The following is a 25,691-nucleotide window of genomic DNA, read 5'->3' as shown; positions in this document are numbered from 1 at the left end:
CCAGCAAGGGAAGGGACTTTAGTTCCTTGAAAAAATCCTGAAGACAGTGCTTCTCACCACCCAGGGGTGCTACACTGGCTTGTAGAAGGTACTAAAACCAAGTCAAGGAACAAAATTCTGTATCACTCAACAGTCAACACTGTAAGATTCTCAGATTTCGTCCCCCATTTATTTTATGAAGTTAAACAAATGCTGACAAATGGAATTGGTAGCTCTGTCCAGGAGGTAGGCAGAGGGGGCAAACAGCAACTTTTTCTCAAGGGACCCCATAATGCTTACATCTGACCATGCTTTCAGTGTGTGGCTTTTGATTACTTTTGATTATGTGATGGAATACATTAAAGCCTTTTTCTGTATTTACACTGTTAAGAAGTGGTGTTTTTTTTCATTAGTATTTTGTCCAGTGCAGCCATAAATAGTAAAGTAGTGTTGTGTGTTTTGTGCACATCGTATCCTACATTTAGGTGAGGTAACATATCTTTTAAAGGAGAAATGCAAAATGCAAAGCATTGCACACTGGATTAAACCCCCAGAACTTTGATAGACTAAAAAAATGTGACTGAAGAAGAGAATGCAGGGTCAAAGCAACCAGTGTTTTCAGTCCAGTTAGATTGTGGGAGATTGAATCCAGTGTGTGGACCCTCTCTATTTTTCCCTCTAAAATTGACATTGTTAGCATTCTTCAACACATTAGCATTAGTATATGAGCAGTGTTGTGGTGCTGAGTGTGAGTCATTGTGACAGACCTCACTTCTGGTGCCACCATGGTCTCTCACAGAGAGCAGAGAGAGATCATGGCTTTGGTATTTGAGGTCGACTGTGTCAGCTCAGCATCACCTGAGGGACTGGATCCACCTCACTGATTGGACTGGGACCCTCAGAAGTAACCCATTGTTAATATCACAGCAAACTGCATCGACATCCATGCCCCCCTGGCTCACCCCCACCACTCCCCTTGCTCTTAAAGCAACTTGTCTGTAGAACATCACTGACCCTGCAGTTGTCAGAGTTTGCTCAGACCCCCATATATCATGGATGCTATGTGAAAAATGAGTTCCTTGTCTTCCTCTGAATGCTCCACAGCTCTGTGGACTGTTAACATCCTCCTCTACCAACACACATACACACTCACACACACACACTCACACACAGCTGCACCTACAGTTGTAACTGCCCAACTCTTACCTTACTTTATACTTAAACCAAGTCTTCACATAATTTCATGACTGACCTTATGGGGACTTGCCTTTTATCCCCAAAAGAGAGGAGAGTCCCCACATGCATATATCCCCCACCCTCCCACCCCCATACCACACACATAAACACACACATACACACGCACGCACTCACGCACGCACGCACGCACACACGCGCGCGCACACACACAGCTTGTTCAATATAGCACTAATAGTGTTTCTGCAGCAAACAAACAGTGCATTGGAGATGGTCATAGACTAAGAAATGGAATTCTTAAATTTTACCCAGTTTGTTACCCTTTCTTTTTTTTTTTTTTGAACTTCATGACAAGGGCTGGATGTTTGAGGTTCAAAATAGTTCTTTTCTCATGCAGTTTGCAAGAACTGTGATGTTGCGGCTCCCTCTGCTGTAGTAAGAAGGAATAGCAGATGTATCGGTTTAGGTAATCCAATCCAAGAAAATAAGTCTTTAAAATATTTGTTTTTAATTTTATTTGTAGAGCCTGGGTGAACTGCACACCATAACCATGACTAAACAGATGACTCTTCAAATCAAAAAAGATTACAAATCACTGTCACACACTTACCTAGACTCATGGGTAATTTACAATCTCAAATCCACCTGAACTATGTTGTAACCACTTTTCCTAGAAGAAATGAAAGGCCATGATTATAAATTAAGCTCGTCCCATCACCATGTAGAACTCACAGACTGTTCCTGATGGTTGTGCCAGCATCCTGCGTGGTAGCTTACTGCCATCGGTGTGTGAGTGTCTGAGTGAATGGGTGAATGAAGTGTATTCAAATGAAAGAATAAAAGCAAAGGATATAGAAACAAGCGCTTTGCATTAATTTTAGGGATTTAGTGTGGGGGTGAAGATCTCTGTAATAATACCTACAATAAGAGGAGAGTAAGAGGCTTAGTTTTGTACACGAGATATGTTGTCCAAATACAGCTAATAATGTTTAGTCTATTTCTGACCTCTAACATTGCACGTGTAACTCCAACACCAGTACTGTGTTATGTTTTAAACCCAAATCTTAAAATGAAATTCACTTGAGAGGAAAAGACATGATTTTGTGAGGAACACACATTATATATATTATAGTCTGTTGCTGGACACATGTATCAGATTGTTCCACCAGAATAATTGTTTGAGACCTAAGATCAAACTTCATCTCAGGATCCATTAGAACCCAAGTTTACCACTACACTGAATCACTGTCCTAGGAATCGACCCGCTCTACCTCCTGAGCCCCAGCCCAGGAAGCATTGAAGCTCTAATTCTAAACCCACCATTTCGTATTTCTGCGAATGTTACACATTTTGGCAAAATCTTTTAGCTGTGAACCTTCCCGGTTAACATAGACTTTTAAAACTCAACAAAATGTAATCAGCCTAGAACATTCATCCCCCATATTTTCCCATTGCATCTTTTACCTTAACAGAAAAATACACATGAATGGAAAACATCTATGTTGGCAAAAGTAACAAATAAAAAATACAATAAAAAAAAAAAGATTGTTCTTGAATAATAAAGATTTCCCTCTGTTGACATTTAAAATACAGTGAGCAGTGCGAAGAGCCCATAGAGCAGGGCACATGGGTAGGCCACCAGCAGCTGCTGGCCCTCCATAGCCAGGGTTGAGATGAAGATCTTGGAGGCCGAGAGACTACACCAGCAAATCACCAATAAGGCAAGGACTGTACCCAGGACACCTCTGAAAAAACAAAAAGGGGAATGAAGCAGGAAACACACAGCAACCACAGATACTTTTCTCATCAGTATCTGGGATTTGACCTTTAGTATAGATTAGAAATCATAATTATGGTTTACATTGGACTTACTGCAAAGAGTAGAAGACAGCAAATGTAGAGAGAGCCACCATGGGCAGAAGGCAGTAGCCCAGGACACTGGCCACACAGCCATATGACACTGACAAAGAACTCATCAGGCTCAGCAGGATGTACATCCCAACACAGGCTGTAGCACTGATCCCATACACGTAGCCAAAATGGACTTTACCTGCCTTCATGTGTGAGAATAAAAACATGTTAAATCTCACTACTATACATATCATACAGTAGGGAATGTGGACTACAAGTTGTAGTAGTAATGCTTATATACTCTGTTGAGAGTTGTAACTCACCATCATTAAAGTGACCCCCAGTGCGATGCAGAACAGGATAGGACCCGTCAAATCAGTCTCATTCATAATGCTGCCATCTGCAGGCTTAAAAGGGTTCAACACTGTCAGTGTCTTCTGCCAGATGTGATCAAAATTGATGCCAAGTTCTGGGCAATGACGAGACAAGGGTAAAAACAATTAGCTTGATTCATTCACACAAAAAACAAAATTAAAAAATGTAATCTTGCATCCTGTGCCTCCTGTAACTCTTTCTGACTGTTAATGTGGAATGAAGTCTCACTGCCATGCAATGGTGGAAGAAGTACTCCAATACAAGAATCTCAACAATTGAAAAATATATATTCCATTACAAGAACATAATAATTGTGTTTCTCTTCTTCTTATTGATTTACCTCAGTAGTGTTTTTGCAGCATTTCAACCATGAAAGCCTGATTCACGCAGTCTCCTCAGAATAGTTGATGTTGAGATGTGTCTGATGATGGTTTTTGTGATGGCACTTGAAGAAGCTTTCAAAGTTCTTGAAATATTCTGAATTAACTGAGCTTCATGTCTTAAAGTAACAATGGACTGTTGTTTCTCTACTTAGTTGAGCGGTTCTAGCCATAATATGGAGTACTAAGGTAGTGGAATAGTTCTATTTGTTCTATACCAACACTACCTCGACACAAACACAACTGATCATCTCAAACACATTAAGACAAGAAAATACAACAAGGCACACAAGGCACCCCTGTTAATTGAAAACCACTCCAGGTGATGACCTCTTGAAGGTGGTTGAAAGAAGACCAAGAGTGTCATAAAGGCAAACAGTAGCTACTTTGAGGAATCTGAATATTTGTTTAACTCTTTTTTTTGTTCACTATATAATTTCATTTTTGTTTTTTAATTGTTTTGATATCTTCATTGTCGTTATACAATGTAGATAGTAAAAATAAAGAAAAAACTTGAGTAGGTGTGTATACAAACTTTTGACTGGTACGGTACAATTGTCAAACATTTAGTCAGGCAAATAATGCAGTTTTTTATACCCTGAAGAAGAGGAGGCTCTTCTTCTGGAGAATATGTTCCTGTGTCTCCCACAGTCCCAGAGGGTGTTGTAGGTTGGTAGAACTGTCCAGTGTATTGCTGCTCCATGGAAGGATCCAAAACACTTGGCATTGAAGCCTGGCGCCCACTAAAAACAGCACAATTGCAAGAAAAAACAACAACAACAACAACAATGTAAACTCCATTGAATTAACCTATAAGTGAATATACATTTACATATAGCAGGTCTAGACTTTTACATTTACATTTACATTTAATCATTTAGCAGACGCTTTTATCCAAAGTGACTTACAAGGGAGAATAACATTCAAGCTACATTGCAACAGAGACATTAGTGTGACAATAAATAAATACTGCTAAGTAGTGCTAAGTAATTGTAAGTTAAGAGAGGAGGTACTCTCTGAAGAGCTGGGTCTTCAAGTGCTTCTTAAAGACAGAGAGGGAGGCCCCTGCTCTGGTGGTTTTCGGCAGTTCGTTCCACCAACGTGGAACTACAAATGAGAATAACCTGGATTACCGTGGTTGTACGGCCGGCAGAGCCAGGCGACGCTCATTTGATGAACGCAGCATCCGGGGGGTAACATGTGCTCTTACAAGAGCATTCAAGTAGGTGGGAGCATTCCCAACAATCACTCTGTAGGCAAGCATAAGAGACTTGAACTTGATGCGAGCAGCTACAGGTAACCAGTGGAGCTCGATAAGCAGCAGAGTGACGTGTGCCCTCTTTGGCAGGTTGAACACCAGTCGCACCGCCGCATTCTGTATCATCTGCAGTGGCTTCACCACGCAGGCCGGCGAGCCTGTTAAGAGAGCATTGCAGTAGTCAAGACGGAACATCACCAAGGTTTGTACCAGCAGTTGAGTGGCATATTAGGTCAGGTACGGCCTGACTTTTCGGATGTTGAATAGGGCGAAGTGGCACGACCGGGAGACAACGGCAACATGGTCAGAGAATGTCAGTTGGTCATCAATAATGACACCTAGATTCCTAGCAGCCTTGGTAGGAACAAGAGATAGAGAGTCAATTTTAATATCGATGTTGTGATGAATACCTTGTTTGGCCGGGAAGACCAGCAGTTCCGTTTTCGCCAGGTTTCTCTCTCTATGGTTTTGGAAAGAAATGGGAGGAGTGAGACCGGCCGATAGTTTTCTACTTGAGTGGGATCAAGTGAGGGTTTTTTGAGCAGTGGTGCGACCCTAGCCACTTTGAAAGCAGAGGGGAAGGAGCCAGAAGTGAGGGAAGAATTAATCATATGTGTGAATACCGGGGTGACAGTCAGTGATATAGCTTGAAGGAGGTTAGATGGGATCGGATCTAGCGGACAGGTAGTAAGACGGCTACATTAGTTTAGATACCTCATTCTCAGTGAGGGGGGTAAAACCAGGGAACGATGAGCCCAGGGCTGGAGAAGACAGGTTGTGAGTTCGTTGTTTAGAGAATTGGCTGCTGATAGCTGCCACTTTGTCAGTAAAAAAGGAGGCGAAGCAATCAGCAGTGAGGTTAGTAGCTGGAGGAGGTGGCGGAGGGTAAAGCAGAGCTTTGAAGGTGGAGAATACAGTAACTTACGCGTGTCTGTGGCACCGTTGATCCTATCGTTGAAGAAGGCCTTCTTTGCAGCAGTGATACTGGAGGAGAAGGAGGACAGCAGTGTCTGGTAGCTTGCAAGATCTTCAGTTGTTTTGGATTTGTGCCATTTCCTCTCGGCTGCTCTGAGGTCAGTGCCCTTTGTCCGGAGGGTGTCACTCAGACAAGGGTGCGACTGGGTCGATCGAGCAGGTCTGGTGGATAGTGGACACAGGCTATCCAGACATGTGCTCAGGGTAGAGCAGAGAGAATCAGTGGCATCATTAACCTGCAGAGAACGTGTCATGAGGCGGAAGAGAAGAGGAGAGCACGGAGGAGAAGTGGGTGGGAGACAGGTTGCAGAGATTGTGGCAGATGGAAACCATGGGTGGGGAGGTAGGGGGTTGTTCTGGTAGCTGGACATTGAAGTGGGTGAAGAAGTGGTCTGAGAGATGGAGAGGGGTGACCCTTAGGTTGTCCGTGGTGCAGCTCCGAGCAAGAATGACATCAAGCTCTTTGCCAGCCTTGTGAGTCTGTGGAGTCTGTCTTAGGTCGAATGAGTGAACCAGAGACAGGAAGTCGACCGAGCTCGCACTGTCCAAGTGGATGTTCATGTCTCCGAGGACGAGCATGGGACACTCATGCTCAGGAAATGATGACAGCAGGGTGTCAAGCTCATGTTTTCACATATAGCAGGTCTAGACCTTCTAGACCAATGGTTTTGGATGAAGTAATCGTTGAAGATAGTTCAGAAAGGTTGAATAGAGAAAAACAGGTTTTACAGCTGTTTCTAAGCCGTAATGTTATGGTGTACACACTCTTCCAAAAACCTGTTTCACCAACATGTACTCCAAGTAATGTGTTCCTACATGAGTGCCTTTTGACAGCCCCTGTGAAAAGGCCTTAATTTGTGTTGCCTGTGGGATTGTGTTTACCATGAGACCTAAGAGTAGAATGTTGGTTATAGCCACATAGCCTGCCACTGTCTTTGAACAGAACATTTCCCTCCATTATTACACCTGTTATCACACCAAAAAAGGTGGTAAATTGACTTTGATTTTAGATCTTCAAACTCCATATCCCCCATTTGAGACTTTCTGTTATGAATTTATTGTCTCCATGATGAGTCATCAGAGTTATCTCTGACTTGACACAGATCACAGAAGACATTGTGTTCAATGGCTTGGTTGGACATGACAAGTAAATACTGGATTTTCTCACAAATCAGTGTCCGCCCGTAATAACTAGACTACCCTTGAATAATAACACTTCGGCTAAATGCTGTGTTATCACTACATACTGATCACTTTTACCCATGACTGCTTCCTTTTTGCCTTGAAACATGGGTGTGTTTGGAAAGGAGCAGACATATTTGAAAAATGGTTCTTGGATGATCGGATGTTCAGACAGCAGCAAGGAGCTTTAAAAAACAGCGAAAAAAACTGCCAATTTTTCTATCAAATCAGGCTTAGTCAGAATCCATCCAGGATAAATGACGCTGCAGCCAAGTGATCATCAAATCATTAATTGTACTGGTCAACAAGCCTATGTATTATCTCCTTAGATGAATGGTGGGATGTAACATATTGCTCTAACATAAACAGCATGTTAGATAGTAGCAGACATAATATTAAGGTGAATGAGTCCCTCATCGACTAAAGTGTGTAAATATTTTACTGCCCAGCACTTCATCCTCAGTACACAGCAGAGTGACATATTAGAATGATGCATGACACACTTTTTTTCCTTTTTTAAGGTTTGGTTCATGTTGTACAAATCAAACAAGGATGTAAGTAATTCCCAACTTTATTTGTTTGGAATAAGAAGAATCACAATTTGGAAAACAGCTAAAAACCTATTGTGTTGACAGACATTCAGTTTTTCTAACCATGTATCCATCCATCAACTACCACCCCATATACCTGATTTCTGTCTTTCTGTCATCAGTAAAGTGATGGAATCCGCTGTTCACTAACAACTATAGGGCTATCTTCTCCACCATGACCTTATCTCTGACAAACAATTTGGATTCAGAACAAATCATAGCGTGGCCAAGCTCACAGTTTTGCCCAAGATGTGGAACTAAATCCTTGACAAAGGCGGTGAAGTGTGCATGTTGTGCTGGATACAAATGGCACATTCGAACAGGTCTGACAAAGGGCATAATTGAAGGACTACATATTTGGCTACTGAATTATCTCCAAGGAATATCCATCAGAGTGGTGCTCTCTGGTCAATCTTTGTCACCAAGCCCCATCAGTGCATCAGTTCCTCATCCATTTTTGGCCGGTTATTATTCTCTATCTTCATACATGACGTTATGGAACAATTACATGGATAATTCCACCATCTTGCCACCATAACATCATCAAATGGGTCTGAGGTGGCAGCAAGCCTAAACAAAGACCTGGGAAACATCAGAAAGTGGGCTGATGCCTGAAAGGTCATTGTTCCAGCAAGTGTAAGACAATAATCCTGTCCAGAAAGAGGAATCCAACTTGCCCTGATGTCTTCTTTGGGAACACTAAAATCAAACTGTGTAAAGCTGGTAATTCTAGGACTGTACATTGACAGAAAACTCCAGTGGACCAACCATCTGTCTAACATCTGCAAATGTACTGGACAATGTCTCAGAGCACTGCGGAAGCCTGTCAACAAGCTTGAACCAAGAGGCAGAGCCAATGTCTACAAAACCCAGGTCAGGAGAGTGATGGAGTACTCCTGCCTCACCTTGATGAATGCCTCACAAACAACAACAAACAACACAGACAAAAAAAGTCGTAAACAGTTAGATATCATCCAGAAAAAAGCACTGAAGATTGGTGTGATGAGTACTCTGCCCTATAGGACTATGCCATTGCCAAGCTGAGCCATCCCAGAACAGTTGCTGCTATAACTGTTCTTTATAAAATGTATACTCCAACTGCCCAGCAGACGTAAGAGCGCTCATGTCCCAGTTTGAAACACTTGGAGGTTACCACCAAACCATGTCTTGTCACTCCCCAGGGCTAAAACCAAATGTATTGTCAGGAACTCTCATCACTCTGCTGTAACAACATGTAACAACTTCAAAAAGAGACTGAACACCTCCGCAGCATGAAACTGCAATCCTAAAGCCTAAGGACTTTCAAACATATGCAAATCCGTTTTAATTTACATTCCTGAGTAGCTGCAGATCAGTGACTGGCTTTTTGAATTATATTCATGAAACTTGTATTTACTAGAACATAATTTTTAAAAATGGTTAGAAGAGTCTTTGAAGCTTCTGGAAATACCTTCAAAACTACAAGCAGTACGTTTTGTTAAATGGTTTCTAGGACTGTTGGGTATTTCTTTTTTGGAAAATTGGATGAATGCTTACCTCTTTGACTTGGACATAATAGTAATAGATAAGACGCACAATCTGGAGTTACCCTTAAAACTATGATACTTACTTGTAATAAGCAGAGCTTGTTGAATCATAGGCATCATAGCTGTAGTCCACAGTGTGACCCTGGTCATCTATGTAATATCCCGTCTGGTAGAAGTCCTGCTGAAACTGCTGGAAGTCCCCCATGCTGCTCAGAAGACAAGACACGATGAAATATGATACGACTGTCCACTAAGCATATCCAGAAATAAAATAACAATCCATTAGTGTATAGAAAAGCCCTGAGATGCATAGACTTTTGAATATACATTGAATATATTCCGAATATCTTGGGTATAAAATCAGCGAGTTGTTTTTTTTTCAGCTACCTGCATCGTGTGTTTTTCCTATGCTTCCGTGTCTGTCCATGACAACATTTCCTTTTTGTATGAATTGTTACTTAAATCTTGAGATTCACAGACTTGCAGCACTGAATGTTTTTGACCCTCCTAACTACCAGAGTACATGCAGTAGAATGAAGGCCTAAGTGATACTGTTTTATTGAAAGAAACAACTTTCTTTCTGCCTCTGGTTCATAAAAACATCTACAAGGATCGAAGGGTTCATAATTAAGAGCACACAGGCCTACAGGTCACACAACAACATCTTCTCTTCAATAAACTCACCTGCTTGAGTCCAGAACACACAGCCAAATAGTGTAGAAGGCCTCCTCCCAGACAGCCACTTCAAAGTGGTGTTTTGTTGAACACACGAAGCCCAGCCTGTGAGGTTATTCTATTAATAGTTGGCTATATTTGGACTTGGTCTCAGGGATTTGACAACTGCTCCCTGCCTTTATTCTGTTTCTACAAACTTAAACTGCATGTTCACTATGTTTGATGTTTCTTTATTTAATTAAAACAAAACAAAACAAAATAAAGTCCTATCATAATGACTCATATAATGTACAAAGACACTATATTCAGTATAAAGGATGCATGAGACATTCCTCACAAAACTCAACATTTACTTTAAAAAATATGTTTATATTTCTACATCTTTTTGTAGTTATCTGCATTACTGTCTAGATGATTAATCTTCAGGTGTAACAACAATGGCTTGGTGTTTCAATTCCTTTTGTCAGTTTGGCATGTGTGAATACATTTTAAATATTATTATATATATATTTATAATTAAATATACAGAAAATAGTTGTATCCATCAAAATTATTTAGGACAGACAGCATGTTATACTAATATAATACAAACATTACATATATTTTCAAAAAATCAAATCAGGATACCTTTTAGTTATTTCCAATGTACAAACCCAAAATGTATTTTCAATGTGTTTAGCCTACATAAGGAACTCTTCTCGTTGCTTTTGGAATGGAGCACACCAGGTTATACATCAGAAAAACAACGGATTTATAAAAACAATCAAACTGATTGATAAACAAGCACATAGTTATAGATTTAGATAAAATGAGCTCACAGTTTAGGGGAGAATTAGGAAATGATGATGTAAAAACAGTTTCTGAACTTGTGCCTATATATCTTTTGGCCACTTGGGGGCAGCAACAGCTGCACACATTGGGACTGCAGAGTGAACTACTATAAAGTGTGCACATATGTTACATCGTCCTTTACACACAAAAAAACAAAACAAATATTGTCACTATTCGCATGAACACAACTTCACTGAACAATCCTCTAAATATATTTTCCAGTTTATTAACGCACAAATGGAGTGGTTTAGTAATTCATCCGCTTGGTTCACTATCTGTTCGCACTGATTTCCACATCAGTATTGTGGTTACGGCTGTACCTCAATGCTGCATTTATAAAATATGGGAAAATTCATAACCACAAATCAGAGACCAGAGAAGTACAACCTAACAGCGGGGCCAAACTGTATTAGCCTCAGCTCAGCTTTATCCATCTGGCAGCTGAAGGGACCAGCGCTTTCTAGTCATATTGAGCAGCTCTTGTATGTCGCAGAGGTGCGCAGTGTGTCGTGCTTTGCTCCAATGCTGCGCAGTACTGACGTTCCTCAACGCTTCTTCAAGAGCCGGAAACAAAACATGTGTGTCATGTGATTTCTGCTCTGTCATTTGACTAGAATGTTGCTGCAAAGTTAATTCAGCTCGAAAACAATTTAGAGGAGGTACGTAAAGTCATCTATTGTCTGTTTTTTTTAAAACGTGTATATCTGTTTTACTTTATCACTTTAAATTCACCTCGTATTCAATTGAAGCAGTAGACAGTGGGATTAATAAGTAGCAATGTCGCCAGCTGTAATGCTAATTAGCTAACATGTTAGCGTGTTTTATTTGACGTGAAAAACGCCAGGTTTTTCTCAGTGTACAGTCTAAGGTCCTCTTTATTAATAGACTCTTCTTTACTTCACAGTTGCCGAGCGGTCTGGATAACACCATGGCTGACGTGAGTCACTTTTCCCCTAGTTAGCTCGTCGTGTCTGCCCTTATCCTCAATCAAACATAATAAGTGGTATATGTGTTATGTATAACGGGTTCTCAGTTAGTTGGATACCATGTCCCAACACTCCTCATGCTAAATTAACTAGAGCCAATCAGCAGGAAGGTTTTAAAGTAGCAGGTTTTCTGAGTGTTGATTTTATCATGAAGCTCGTCCTCTTATTGTCTATCTAACATGTTTTTCTTTGCAGGACTTAAAGAGATACCTGTACAAACAGCTGCAGAGGTGTGTATGATAGATTGTACTTGCAACAACTGGCAGTGAAACATTCACAGTGTTTACTTTTCCATCATGTGATGTGACTGACATGTACACAGCAGGCTCGTACGGTCAGGATGAATGTTGGAGGTTAAAAAATGGCCGACAGTCATTTTTACATATTTGAAGCTTGACCTTTTATTTCTACATATTGGCAAGAGATTACTAATGAAATAGGAACATTTTAGAATAGATGTCAATAGCCTTTTTGTCACATTAAACCTGAACAAAATCCCAGACAGACTCATGGCACAGGATAAATATGTCTATATAATACTACTGTTAACAAGAAAGCCATCACACAGAAATGGCTGCAGGTGAACCCTTTATCAAAGGATGACTGGACTGAAACTGTCAAATTGTATGGAGACATTGAACTTTTCCTTAAGACTACAATATGATAAGTATAAGAAATACTGGAAAAAAGGACTAGATAGCATTGCTTACATCACTGAAAGCCCTCCTCTGTATTACTATGATGTTGGCTATACCAGCTCCTCCTTTTTGCCTGAAAACATCAATAAAAATAAGGTTGAAAAAAAGTTTTGCGTTGAGCTAATTGTTGAACTGTTCTGTCTGTTCCTCTGTAGTGTTGAAGGTCTTCATGCTATTGTAGTGACAGACAGGGATGGGGTCCCAGTCATCAAAGGTAAGAAATCATTCCTGCACCCTTCAGATCTCATGATGTCAAGTTTTCACTGAAACACAGTGTGTGAGCACGGTCACCTTTAGTGTCATGTGCCGAGGTGAAAAAAATAATCCTGATTTAAAAGACAGGGTATGGTATTACATTTTCAGAGGTGGAAAGTAACTAATTACATTTACTCGCATTACTGTAATTGAGTAGTTTTTTTGTGTACTTGTACTTTTTAAAGCAGTTTTAAAAATCTGTACTTTAACTTTTACTTGAGTATGTTTTGTGTAAAGTATTGTACTTCACTACATTCTAAATCACATCCGTTACTGAGTAAAAAAATGTACAATAACTTACCATTCATAAACTACTGCAGCCTGTGACAACCTGGCAGCTAGCTCTCATAGAGACATATCAACAGAACATAACATATTTATGGACGCACACTAAAAGAAATGTCCATTAGACGTTGTGCTGTCATCTGTCTCACCCTGTAGCTGTCTCACTCTGCAGGTAGAGGCATTGAGCATGATGTGTTCACGTGAAAAGGACAGCGTCGGAAATGAGAGAATTATTATTTTTAGGGGTGCTGAGATCAAATGTAGGGGTGTTAGAGCATCCCTAAAAAGGGGCTAAAATCGCCCCTGGTTTACAGAATCCACAATTTATGCCACCTTCAATTCAATGGTTGTGTTGTAACCTTTAATTAAAACAACTAGTTAGAGATTTATGGGCCATCATTTTGTCCTTTTTGAACTACAGCCCCCCCCCCCCCCCCCCCCCCTCCCCAAAGTAACTTTTACTCTGAGTACATTTTTAACAAGCTACTTTTTACTTTTACTTGAGTATGTTTTTAGAACAGTACTTTTACTTGTACTCAAGTAAAATTTCATCAAAGTAGTGGTACTTTTACTTGAGTACAATATTTCAGTACTCTTTCCACTTCTGTATATTTTATACAAGGATGGAACAAAAAGATGAAACATAAATATTGTTTTGGTATGAACTTTGCTTTTAGGTCTGAAATGATTTGTTCATCTTCCAGTTCAATACAGTTAGGATACTTGAGTGCTGATTTGATTCAGAATGATTCAAATTCAAAACTGATTCTTGATTGAATGAATAGAAAAGGAGGCACTATTGTTAGTCTTTTGCTCCAGTATACTGTGTGCCAAACCATTCACTGTGTCTTCATTCCACTGAAGAACAGTATGACACAGAACAGAACTTGCATTTTGTCAATATTGAGCAGGACATATCCTAAACAGCCATGTTTTCTAAATAAGTTTTGACAAATAATGTAAAATGTGTTAAAAACCACAGTGTCACATTGCAAAAGTGGATTATATGTATTCCACATTTTAGTTCATATTTACGTTCCTGTATATATAATCAGATTTGTATGAAAAAATACTGATTACTCCAAGTGGCATTATGTTGCTTCACATCATTGACCCATTAATGAAATAATGAATGAATTAGAAAGCATCTTACAGTCTGCTGCTAATCAGACTGCTCTGCTGTTATTAACATCATGTCTCCATGCTGCTCTGTTAGCTGCAGGGGAAAAAATCAACATGTTATTCACCTCAGAGTTGGTTTACATTGTTGAAGATCTGTAGTGTGTGTTGGTCAGTAGAGTGTACTGCTCTGCTCTGCTAATGTTAGAGTGACACAAAATCAGCATGTCAAAAAATGCATGCAACCGCTACTCCAAGGTAACTAGTGTGCTGGGTGCTGCACTCTCCTCACAACTGAGCTCCACCTTTTTCATTCTGTCAACATCAGCTGTCAGAATTTTTAACAAAGGTGGCAGCCAGCCAAACCCTGGATCCATATGAAGTGAAATACTGTCATACCCTGACTGTTTGCATCCATTTAGGAGCATTTATTTATTTATTTAACATAATGTTCATTTTATTACTACGCCTTGTTATAAGTCATAAGTCTCAGTTAGAGAAATGTCAAATAATGACTCTATATAAATAGGACAGGAGGGGAGCTGCAATACTCATGTGATATTTGGCAGCTGCTTTCTAATGAACCCTTTACTGAATATACTCTCATACTTTTTCTCTTCAGTGTTATCATTTATTCCTTTTTTGACAGACATCCTTACTGCTCACATACTGTATGTAAAGCTGTCTGCTTGTATTCCTTATACTGTTTATTCATCACTATTTGTTTTATTGTTGTGTTTTATTTGTTCGCTGCTGTTTATAAATGCTATACAAATGAACATTATAATTGTTATTATAAAGTAACAATTCTGCAGGGCCTTTCTGTAGTGAAGTCTGTTACTGTATTTAAGTTGCTTTAATGAAAAGTGAAGCCTTCATGCTGCTGCTTTACATTACAAGCTTTCCAGCAGAAAACCACTGGAAGACTTTTATTGTGAAACATCTATTAGAAGCTACATGAGTCAGTGTGAGCAGCTGCTAACTGTTTAGTCCAATTAAAAAGTGATCTACATGAAGATCTGAATGTTGAAGCTGGTTTATTAGTTTCAAACGGTGTGAGAGGAACAGAAAGAAGAAGTGCAGGATAGAGGTGGTGAATCATAAAGGGAAAAAAACTATCTGAGTGTCATTCCTGTCATGTTGTAAATCAAACCCACACATAGGTTGACTTAAAGGGAAGTATAAGCAACACGTTATTGAATATTGTGCAGCGGGAAGAAGGAGAAATGATCATCCCAATCACTGTCTGGAGAGTTATTGTCAGCATGATTGTTGTTTCGCCCACAGTTGCCAATGACAACGCTCCAGTCCATGCTCTGAGACCTGGCTTCCTGTCCACCTTTGCTCTGGCCACAGATCAGGGCAGCAAGCTGGGCCTCTCCAAGAACAAGAGTATCATCTGTTACTACAACACCTACCAGGTCACACACACCTAAAACACCATTCAGTGTAGTATGATCTCATATGAAGAAGTCCAGACAGACCTCAGATACTAAAGTGCACAGTCTCAAGATGTAATGTGAGAATATTTCCATCAATATAGAAAGAACCAGGCAGGGGGTTACCTTGGTAACAATTAATCAAATGTTATCTAGTTATTGACTAATGTTTACTGACAGTGGAGCTCATTAGTTATTTGTAGTAAAAAATAAACAGTATTATATCATATTAATGAACCAGGATCAGTAGTTAAGAACACTTTCTTCTTGTTCTTGTTTCAGTCAAAGTAAAATATCGATCTGTTGGACACACAAATTACATACACAATTTTATGAGCTATGTCATCTCATGCAGATGTTTTAGAGTGATATTATTTGAACCAACACTGTAACAGACTCTGAAACCAGCTGCTCCAGTCTTCACACTTTTAATGTGATCTTCATCAGTGGGACTGCACTTCATTAGATAGACATCAGCCAGTGGAGAATATTCCACCTCTTCATGGTTGTTGTGTCTGTATGTTTAGGATGGTTGTCATGGTGAAGGATGGAATGTGGTCCAGTGTGTGTAGATTGTTTTGTCTGAATGTTCCTGGATATCTCTACAGAGCTTTTATTCAGCCCTATTATTAATTATCATTCTCTTCACTTCCATGATCACCTCTCTATTATTCTATATTCCAGCTCTGCCTCAAATCAAATGAGAACTGTCAGCACTCAGTCAGCTCTGAGACACATGCAAGCTCTTTTATGCTGAGCTAGCATTCTAACAACAAACAGCTGTCCAACAAATATTTAGATCCACATCCAAGTGTCCAATTATGTCTGAACCCTTGAACTTCAGGCACTATGTGTTTAAAAGGCCCTTACCTCTCACACACTTCTTTTATATATTTTTGTAAACCTACTCAAATGAAAACTGAGACTCTGCACGTTAATGCAATATCCATTCTTTTATTTACAATTGAGTGAGCTGGTTCTTGATAGAACATCTGTTTTCTCTCTTCCTTTTTCTGAATCTGTCTCTGCACTAAAAACACTTCATGATATCAAAAAAAGAAGCTGCAGTCCATTTTTACATCCTATTTCATATGTCCTGCTGTTGTAATAGATGAGCTGATTAAGTCCATTTTGGCCTTTTCATGTCATTCTCAGTCACTTCCAAAATTCACACAGTACATTATTATAGATGATATATTTATTTCGAATAGAACATTATTACACAGATTCTTGAATAGAAATAAATCCTATTCCATATGATCATCCATAAGTTGTTTCAGAGACTTGACCGCTCATCAAAGCAACACATGAGCTGTGAATGCCTTCAGTCACATTTAAAACATTTGTATGTGTCACACCAAGCCAGCAGTCAGTGGGGGAGGTCAGAGGGGCTGTGTTTGAGTTTAGTTGGAATAGTAATAGTAGATGAGTTTTTGTAAGCTCCTGTTCTTTATGTCAGCCTGCTCATATTCTAACGTATGTTGTGTCTGTGTTGAACAGATAGTGCAGTTTAATCGGCTACCACTGGTCATCAGTTTCATCGCCAGCAGCAATGCAAACACAGGTAAAGTATGTCTGAGATCATTGGACACTGTGCAATCACTAGTTTGACATTTTTTCAGTTTGTTGAATCAACTTCATGTATTTACTAAAATCACTACATCAGGCCTCTAGTATCATGGCAGTATTGATGCTTTGTGTTGTCAGAAATGAAATGAAATATGTCTGTGTGAGTTATCAGAGCTTCTAATATCATGGACCTAATGACATATTTCACCACTAACATCAAATCTGATGACAGACACTTGCTTCAGTGGGAAGTGTAAATGCTCAAATGTCTAACTGAAATGTGCATACAGTATACATATCTGCTCTTTAAATAACTTCCTCTGTGTCATTCTTTGAGGGGAAAAAAAGATACATTTATATTGAATATTTTTTTAAATGTCATTATGGCTCCCCTACTTTTAAATGAATTCAACAGATACTGTTAACTTCATCCATCCATGTTTATCCATAAATTGAATCATCATTTCGATACAGTAAATCAAATCAGGCATAAAGCAATACGATGATAGTCTATCATAGTCAGAGCAGGCAGTCACACTAAGCCTGATAGCATCCAGCTAGTCCAGTCACTTTTATTTGTGTAGCAAATATAATATAACAAATCACAAATTTGACTCTGGAGGCTGTACCTTAATTTACAATTTACCATTTTTTCCTTTAATTTTCAAATAGGGAAAAACAAAACATATTGTGTCTGCTATTAGCAGTTAAAGCTGTAAAGTTAGCAGAATAGACCCAGCCAGGCAGTGTGAGCTGTGCTACCTCTGCTGCTTTATCTACTTTTTTTCATGACAGTAAAAGTGTAAAAGTCTAAGGCTTTGCCAGAGGTCCTTAAAGAGTTCATTACACCACACATTACAGTAGGACACAAAGAACTGAGAGCATTTGCATGCTTTAGCTATTTAGAACCTTACAACCAGGGTAGCTGTGTTTCAAGGGTGGAGCAAGTTGTCCACTCACCACAGGCTTGGAGCGCCGCCGTCATCTGTGTATGAATGAGTTGAATAAGAAAAGTTCTTTGTCTATGTAAGTGCAGTCCACTTAGCATTTACCAGCAGTGGAGCTAACATGTTTACTTTGCCCTAAAGGAAGGCCATCAAGGGTTATAGTAAATAGTTCTGCAGTAAGTGAACTTTAATTTGTTAGGAGCATGAATGTTTTAATGACAGTCAGATTGTGATATTTAATGTGCTGGTGCCATTAAAGGTCAGGAGGTCACCAAAGATATTATAGTTTATTCTCTGTTGAACACGCTGAGTTATTTTTCTTAAGCATGTAGCTGACTGGTGAAGTAACAACAGTTTATCCTGTGTGTCCTCAGGTCTCATCATGAGTCTGGAGAAGGAGCTGGCACCACTAATAGAGGAGCTGAGGCAGGTGGTGGAGGTGACATAATGTCACACAGACAGGATCAAGAGCAGGATCCACAGCAGAATCACCAGTGGATCACATCCTGCCCACTTAATCTCTTTGTGTCTAATGTTGCGTTCATGTCCTGTGGTAAAAACCCACCTGAAGGTTTGAACAAATCTAAGTAATGACTTGGAAGTGTTGACATCTTCAGATCAGTTCACATCATGATTGAACTTTTCTGTACACTTTGTTTTCTGTTGACTTTGCTTATCTGTAGTATTTTGATGCTCTTCATCAACATTTTCACATCTATGGTAAAGAGTTCTGCCAAATCACATGTCAAGATGTCTGAATAAATGTTTCATTTTTAGCACCTAAAATGGTTTTCCTTCTTTTTTCCTTTTTCTCAATGTACACATACAGCCTGAGTCAGCCAATGATACTGTTTGAAATATACTGTGTTTGAATCTACCAGCTCTGGCTGCTGCTGCTGTCCAGAAGCAAACTCACACACAGCTGCTATTGTACATTATTTAGGCCTGGCCTCCTAGTTGCAATAAACCTAAACACAACTACCAGGATAAAGATAGCCAATATGTGTAAGTGAGACTGCTGAAGCTCCATGTTAGCTTCAGGTGAACTTCAGAATGTATTTATGCACAGAATGAGACTGTGGAGTTTGTCACCTAATTTTATAAAACTATTGTGCTACAAAGGATCACTTCATGGCCAGTATGTACAGTGGCCACTAAGACTCATTCAGAAGCTGAAGAAGAATCTAAGCCAAGTATGCAAACATACAAACAATGTGTCTTGGTGTTTGCTCCCACAAACACAACATAGAAAAATAAAAATATAAATGGACTACTAACTTCAATGATTACTTCTTCCAAACCATCAACCTGTCTCTTAGACCCGATTCCAACTAGGCTGCTTAAGGAAGTCTTTCCCTCAGTTAGCACTTCCTTATTAGATATGATCAATCTGTCTTTAGTGACAGGATATGTACCACAGTCCTTTAAGGTAGCTGTAATTAAACCTCTTCTTAAGAAGCCTACTCTTGATTCAGAGGTTCTAGCCAACTATAGGCCCATATCTAACCTCCCCTTTCTCTCTAAGATCCTCGAGAAAGCAGTCGCCAATCAGCTGTGTAACTTTCTACATAATAACAGCTTATTTGAGGATTTTCAGTCTGGATTTAGAGCTCATCATAGTACAGAAACTGCACTGGTAAAAGTTACAAATGACCTTTTAACTTCATCAGACAATGGACTTCTCTCTGTCCTCGTCCTGTTAGATATTAGTGCTGCCTTCGATACTATTGATCATCAAATCCTGTTACAGAGACTTGAACATTTAATTGGCATTAAAGGAACTGCATTAAACTGGTTTAAATCATATTTATCTGATAGATTTCAGTTTGTAAATGTTAATGATAAATCCTCCATACAAACAAAAGTTAGACACAGTGTTCCTCAGGGTTCAGTGCTTGGACCAATACTATTCTCCTTATATATGCTTCCTTTAGGTAATATTATTCGGAAACACTCAATAAATTTTAATTGTTATGCAGACGACACTCAATTATATCTATCAATAAAGCCAGGTGAAAGCAACCAGTTAACTAAACTACAAACGTGTATTAAGGACATAAAGACCTGGATGACCTGTAACTTCCTGCTGTTAAACTCAGAAAAAACTGAAGTTATTGTGCTTGGCCCTAAACACCTCAGAAACACATTACGTAATGATATAACTACTCTGGATGGCATTACTTTGGCCTCCAGCACTACTGTAAGGAACTTAGGAGTTATATTTGACCAGGATCTGTCCTTTCTCAAATCTCTAAAGACTCTCCAACTGGTCCAGAATGCAGCTGCACGCGTTCTGACAAAAACTAGAAAGAGAGATCATATTACTCCTATTGTAGCTTCACTGTATTGGCTTCCCGTAAAATCAAGAATAGAATTTAAAATCCTTCTCCTCACTTTTAAAGCTCTTAATGGTCAGGCTCCATCATATCTTAAAGAGCTTATAGTACCTTATGTACCTACCAGAACACTGCGCTCCCAGCATGCAGGCCTACTTGTGGTACCTAGTATCTCTAAAAGTAGAATGGGAGGCAGAGCCTTCAGTTATCAGGCTCCTCTCCTGTGGAACCATCTCCCAGATTCGGTCCGGAGGGCAGACACCCTCTCTACTTTTAAGAGTAGGTTTAAAACTTTCCTTTTTGATAAAGCTTATAGTTAGCCAGCTCCTAGTTGATGCTGCTATAGGCTTAGACTGCTGGGGGACTCCCATGATGCACTGAGCTCCTCTCTCCTCCTCTCTCTCTATCCATCCATCTATATCCATTAACATTCATGTACTATTAATGCATTCAATATCCTAAACTTCTTCCCCGGAGTTGTCTGTGCTTTCTCATCTCACAGGTAATCTGGGCCTGTAGACGTCCGGATGACAGATTCCAGTCCTGGACCTTCTAGCTTCAATGTTTATTTTCAATGTGCTTCTCTCTCTCTCCTATTCTTACTCTCTCTCCTCTCTACCCCAACCGGTCGAGGCAGATGGCCGCCCACTTTGAGCCTGGTTCTGCCTGAGGTTTCTTCCTGTTAAAAGGGAGTTTTTTTCTTGCCATTGTCACTAAGTGCTGCTCATGTGGGAATGTTGGGTCTCTTTAAAATTAAAACCTGAAGAGTTCGGTTTAGACCTGCTCTATGTGTAAAGTGCCTTGAGATAACTTTGTTGTGATTTAGCGCTATATTAATAAAGATTGATTGAGATTGAGATTGATTGACTACATTTGTGTATCACCTTTCTAGTCTTCTGACCAGGCTTTTACACTACAAGCCACATTCACCCATTCACACACATCCAAACACTGATGGTAAGGGCTGCCAAACTGCTTATCAGGGGGACTTTAAACTTTCACACACACACACACACACACACACACACACACACACACACACACACACACACACACACACGCACACACACACAATCAGGAGCAATTCAGTGTTCAGTATCTTGCCCAAGGATACACTGATGTGGATTGGGGGAGCCAGGGGTCTTACTGCCCATCTTCTGATTAGTGGACGACCTGTTCCACCTTCTGAGCCACAGAAGGTGGAACATATAATAAGAGAAAGGTGATAATAATAAAATAATCAGTGGTACTATAATGATACTATAATGGTACTATATAATGATGTAACATTGAAGGTTAGTTTAGTCTAGTTAAATATATGAAAGTGACCTGTACAGGGATTAAAAGAGAGATGTGAAATGTAAAGTCCAGTTTGTTCATTTAGTATTGCAACAGCTTCTGGGAAGATTATGAATATATATTCCTTTAACATATCTGCTAAATGATCCCTATACATGTGACTCTCATTGATAATGACATAATCCATTCCGCACACTGTTATCGGAATGTGACCAAACAGTGATCTAGAACCCACAGGTCCACAAAAATAGAACACATCAGTCCTTCAGCTCACATTGACTTAAACAGCACAGAAATCTACTCACATGCACTTTTCTTTTCTTCTTCTTGTTCTGTTCATTAGTATTTTTACATTTGTCCATATTTCTACATTTGCATTGAATTTTCTTCAAAAATGTCCACGGCATCAAGTGACATGTCAGGTAAGCTGAGAGAGATAAAGAAAAAAAGTCACGTATTTTAAACTGTGAAAAATTGAGAACCACAGAAAACTCTTCAGTTGTGTACAAATATGAAAATAACAAGAGACAAACATTACATTTGACTTGAACTAAAGTTATTCTACTGTACACAGTTACATTGTTTCAGGAGCTGTTTTATCAATGTCAGTGCAAAGTAATACATAAATGATGATTGGGTGATTTTTTTAGTCATAAAAAAACGTCAGTTTGAATAATTCAGGAGCAGCTTTTTACTTCATTTGTTTATAGGACGTCTGTCTTGATGTGATTTTCCTTCTTTTATGAGATTCATTTTTCAGCAAAATGTGAGTATATGATGCTTTTTCATTCAATTGTTTGAAAACAATTGAATGAAATCATGTTTTTAATATTAGAAAAATAATTGACTCTTTAGAAAACTAAAGGTGAAAACGTTTGTGGAAATAAACAATAGTAGAAAGTTGTTACCTGATTTTCACTCATGTCAGCAACTTCAGCTGGTTTGAACTTAATTTTGTGTCTTTTATAATCCAACAATGTTCACAATACCAACAGATGATGACACAGATAATAAGATATAAAAAAATATATAACGTATATGTAAGTATATTCTTTGGACAAAGGTTTTTTTTTAGGTGTGCAGTACTTAAATCAACCTGGAGAAAGATTGAATCTTCAGTTTGCTTTGAATTAGCTTTTATGTCACTGGACATGTTGGAAATGAGTAAGGAATTATTTTGCTTATTTATTTCTCTGCTTCAGATAAATCCTAATTCTAATACCAGAAAGTCTGATATCATTTATATGATGAAGGTGTGTTCAGTCACAGCACAAAGCATGAAAACAGTGTGACGAGGCCTGAGAAACACTCCCGATATTCTATCCATACAAAGATGTGCTGTTAGCTGTTCTGTTGATTGTGTCATGTTTTCATGTCATGTCCATCTACTCTTCTTCCACAGACAATCTCCCAATATGGCAAGGAACCCTGCTGGCTTCATGTTATGAGCTGCAGGCTTTTCTTAGGGAGGAGAGCTTTGGAAAGGTCACCTGATGTTTGGATGTTGTAATCAACACAAAGACAGACGTGACAATAACCAAAGACAAGCCCTGTTTAACTATGCAAGCACTGGAAGAGGTGAGGCACAAACTGTTTATTTATCAAAACTAAAGCTGTGCAACACGTCACTTACATCCAATTACATCAATCACATACATCAGGGGTCGGCAAGTCATCTTGGCCATGGGCCAGTATTTTTCCAAGCCACTAGGTGGCGGGCCAGAGTCTGGATTACTGCCAATTTAGACGCTCCAAACAGCTGGCCTCCACTTGCAGCTACATGGATAACGAGAGAGGCCTACAAATAACTGGTCTTATAATAAAAATAAACCATGTGAATGCGCACATCTGTTTGAATAATTTAATATTATTAGTGAACTCTGTATTAGGCCTAAACCTCTTTTAATATTACCTGCCTTGGGCTATAATTGTAAATAACAGCAAAGATGGACCTCTTTGAAAATGCTGCGCATAACTCATCCTATAATTAGGCCTAGTGGGCTACTAGCGTACATGGAAAATCAGTCAATATAGGTCACTTTTATTTTGAAAGGTTATTTGATTGACAAGCCCCCTCACCATGTTACAATGTTTATTTTTTGCGTGCTAGCGTGCATTAAGACATTAGCAAAGGATAAGCTGAAAAATTTCTTTATCAAAGAGTCTAAAGAGGAAAGTTGATAGCGAAAACAGGGCTTATAAAGAGGAATGGAGAGACAATTTCGCATTCATCTTACCCAGTTTCACTCATGGAAAACCAATGTGTCTCATCTGCAACGAAGTTGTCGCAGTTTGGAAAGAGTACAATCTCAGGCGCATCACAAAACGAAGCATGGCTCCTTCAATGTTGCTTATCCGCTCCAGTCTGAGGCACGGAAACGCAAGATAGAAGTGCTGGCACAGGGTCATGTGAAAAGTAGCAGAATTCTAGTGCGAGGTCTCACATCCCAGGAAAAAGCCATAAGTGCGTCCTTTAAAGCGTCTTGGTTGCTTGCACGAAAAAAACAGACCTTTCACCTATGCGGAGCTCAGAGATGTCATGATTGCTGTGTTGGAGGAATTAACTGGGGACCCGTCCATGGATGGAATCATTGCTTCTGTTAGACAGGTACCGCTACCCGCCGCATAGAGGCATTATCAAAGGCTGTCCAGGGAGCCGTTATCAGTGATCTCAATCAAGCTAATTACTTCTCCCTAGCGGTGGATGAGAGCAATGATACCACAAATGTTGCCCAGATGTGCGTCTTTGTTAGATACTTTGATGGAAAACAGTTTAAGGAAGACCTGCTGGCTCTTATTCGGCTGGAGGCGCACACCACAGGGGACATCATATTTACAAAACTGTCTGAGCTGTTTGCACGACTTTCGTTGTCATTTGAGAAGGTCAACTTGCTTGTGAAAGACGGTGCCCCTGCAATGGTGGGAAAGCAGAGAGGTTTGGAGAGCAGGTTAAAGGAGGTTGCCTCCAAAATGCAAGGGCTGCATTGCCTTATCCATCAGAGTGTCTTCTGTGCCAAGCTAAGCGGTAAGCTAAAAGGAGTCATGGATAAAGTGATGCACATAATCATTTTTATCAGAGGTTCATCGAGCACCCAACACTGTTGTTCAGACAGCCTGTGGCAGATTCAGAGGAGGCCATTCATAATGACCTACTGCTGTACAATGATGTGCACTGGTTGAGTAAGGGCAAAGAGCTGGAGCGCTTCTGTGCGCTTCTAGAGGAGGTGAAAACGTTCCTTAGATCGGCCAAGAGGGCAGCAGATCATCTTGTCCTGATAAAAGACGAAGAGTTCATGGCCAATGTAGCACTTTTAGCGGATATTTTTGGCCATCTTAACACTCTCAAACTGCAGCTACAGGGAGGGGGCAAAACCATTGTGGACATAGTCGAAAAACTGCAATCATTTACTGAAAAGATGGTGTTGTTGGACTCGGACATGTAAACTGGAAGGCTACTGCATTTCAGTACATTAAAAACACGGGCTACAGCGAGAGTGTCAGATTTGATGGTTGAGTTCATCAAACAACTACGAGCCAACTTCAAATCAAGGCTGGAGGACTTTTCTGTCCCAAGGGATGTGATTGATTTTGTGCGTGACCCTCTCGTAGTCCAAACAAGTGGAAATCTCTCCTCCCTGGCAAAGACAGTACTGCCCTCTTTGGATGAGACCGAATTTGAGATGCAGCTCATAGATTTTCAAACTACATCTCTGGTCAAAGACGCGTTCAAAACCGCAGGGGGTGTGACAGACTTTTGGGTTGCGTGTTCAGAGGAGTACCGGACAGTAAAAGAACTGGCGATGTATGTGCTAACCATGTTCCCCTCCACATATACATGCGAGTCGGCCTTCTCCTCCATGAATGCCATCAAGACATACGAGAGGAATCGCCTGACAAACGAAAGCCTGGAAAACTGCCTGCGGATTTCAGTCACATCTGTCA

At 39.8% G+C, this 25,691-nt stretch overlaps 2 protein-coding genes across 2 annotated transcripts; one reads left to right on the top strand and one right to left on the bottom strand.

The window, feature by feature from the left end:
* Positions 1–1,670: 1,670 nt before the first annotated feature.
* On the bottom strand, positions 1,671–10,071 carry zgc:123321 (Protein YIPF5-like). Its single transcript, XM_062440955.1, has 6 exons — positions 9,995–10,071; positions 9,394–9,516; positions 4,377–4,522; positions 3,348–3,493; positions 3,046–3,227; positions 1,671–2,918 (listed from the first exon to the last, which is right to left on the bottom strand). Exons 2-6 carry the CDS (start codon positions 9,513–9,515, stop codon positions 2,756–2,758), a joined length of 759 nt encoding a protein of 252 aa, XP_062296939.1. The 5' UTR covers position 9,516; positions 9,995–10,071; the 3' UTR covers positions 1,671–2,755.
* A 1,092-nt stretch (positions 10,072–11,163) lies between these two features.
* On the top strand, positions 11,164–18,900 carry lamtor3 (late endosomal/lysosomal adaptor, MAPK and MTOR activator 3). Its single transcript, XM_062440957.1, has 7 exons — positions 11,164–11,475; positions 11,721–11,753; positions 11,998–12,032; positions 12,656–12,714; positions 15,447–15,580; positions 17,099–17,162; positions 18,489–18,900. The coding sequence occupies exons 2-7, from the start codon at positions 11,745–11,747 to the stop codon at positions 18,560–18,562; spliced, it is 375 nt and encodes a 124-aa protein (XP_062296941.1). The 5' UTR covers positions 11,164–11,475; positions 11,721–11,744; the 3' UTR covers positions 18,563–18,900.
* Positions 18,901–25,691: the final 6,791 nt, after the last annotated feature.

This window comes from Scomber scombrus, chromosome 19 (genome assembly GCF_963691925.1).
Source record: "Scomber scombrus chromosome 19, fScoSco1.1, whole genome shotgun sequence".
NCBI lineage: Eukaryota > Metazoa > Chordata > Actinopteri > Scombriformes > Scombridae > Scomber > Scomber scombrus.
Note: the sequence above shows the minus strand (reverse complement) of the source record. Positions and strands in the feature narration are given on the sequence as shown.

What these genes read in the sequence shown, in the direction of transcription:
- zgc:123321 (XM_062440955.1), bottom strand. Translation starts at nt 9,515, where the DNA reads ATGGGGGACTTCCAGCAGTTTCAGCAGGACTTCTACCAGACGGGATAT. An exon ending in AGAGCCTCCTCTTCTTCAGG is followed by an intron (nt 3,494 to 4,376) that starts GTATAAAAAACT and finishes GTCATTGCCCAG; the next exon opens with AACTTGGCATCAATTTTGAT. An exon ending in GCTGTCTTCTACTCTTTGCA is followed by an intron (nt 2,919 to 3,045) that starts GTAAGTCCAATG and finishes TTGTTTTTTCAG; the next exon opens with AGGTGTCCTGGGTACAGTCC.
- lamtor3 (XM_062440957.1), top strand. An exon ending in GTTACTACAACACCTACCAG is followed by an intron (nt 15,581 to 17,098) that starts GTCACACACACC and finishes TGTGTTGAACAG; the next exon opens with ATAGTGCAGTTTAATCGGCT. An exon ending in CAGCAGCAATGCAAACACAG is followed by an intron (nt 17,163 to 18,488) that starts GTAAAGTATGTC and finishes GTGTGTCCTCAG; the next exon opens with GTCTCATCATGAGTCTGGAG.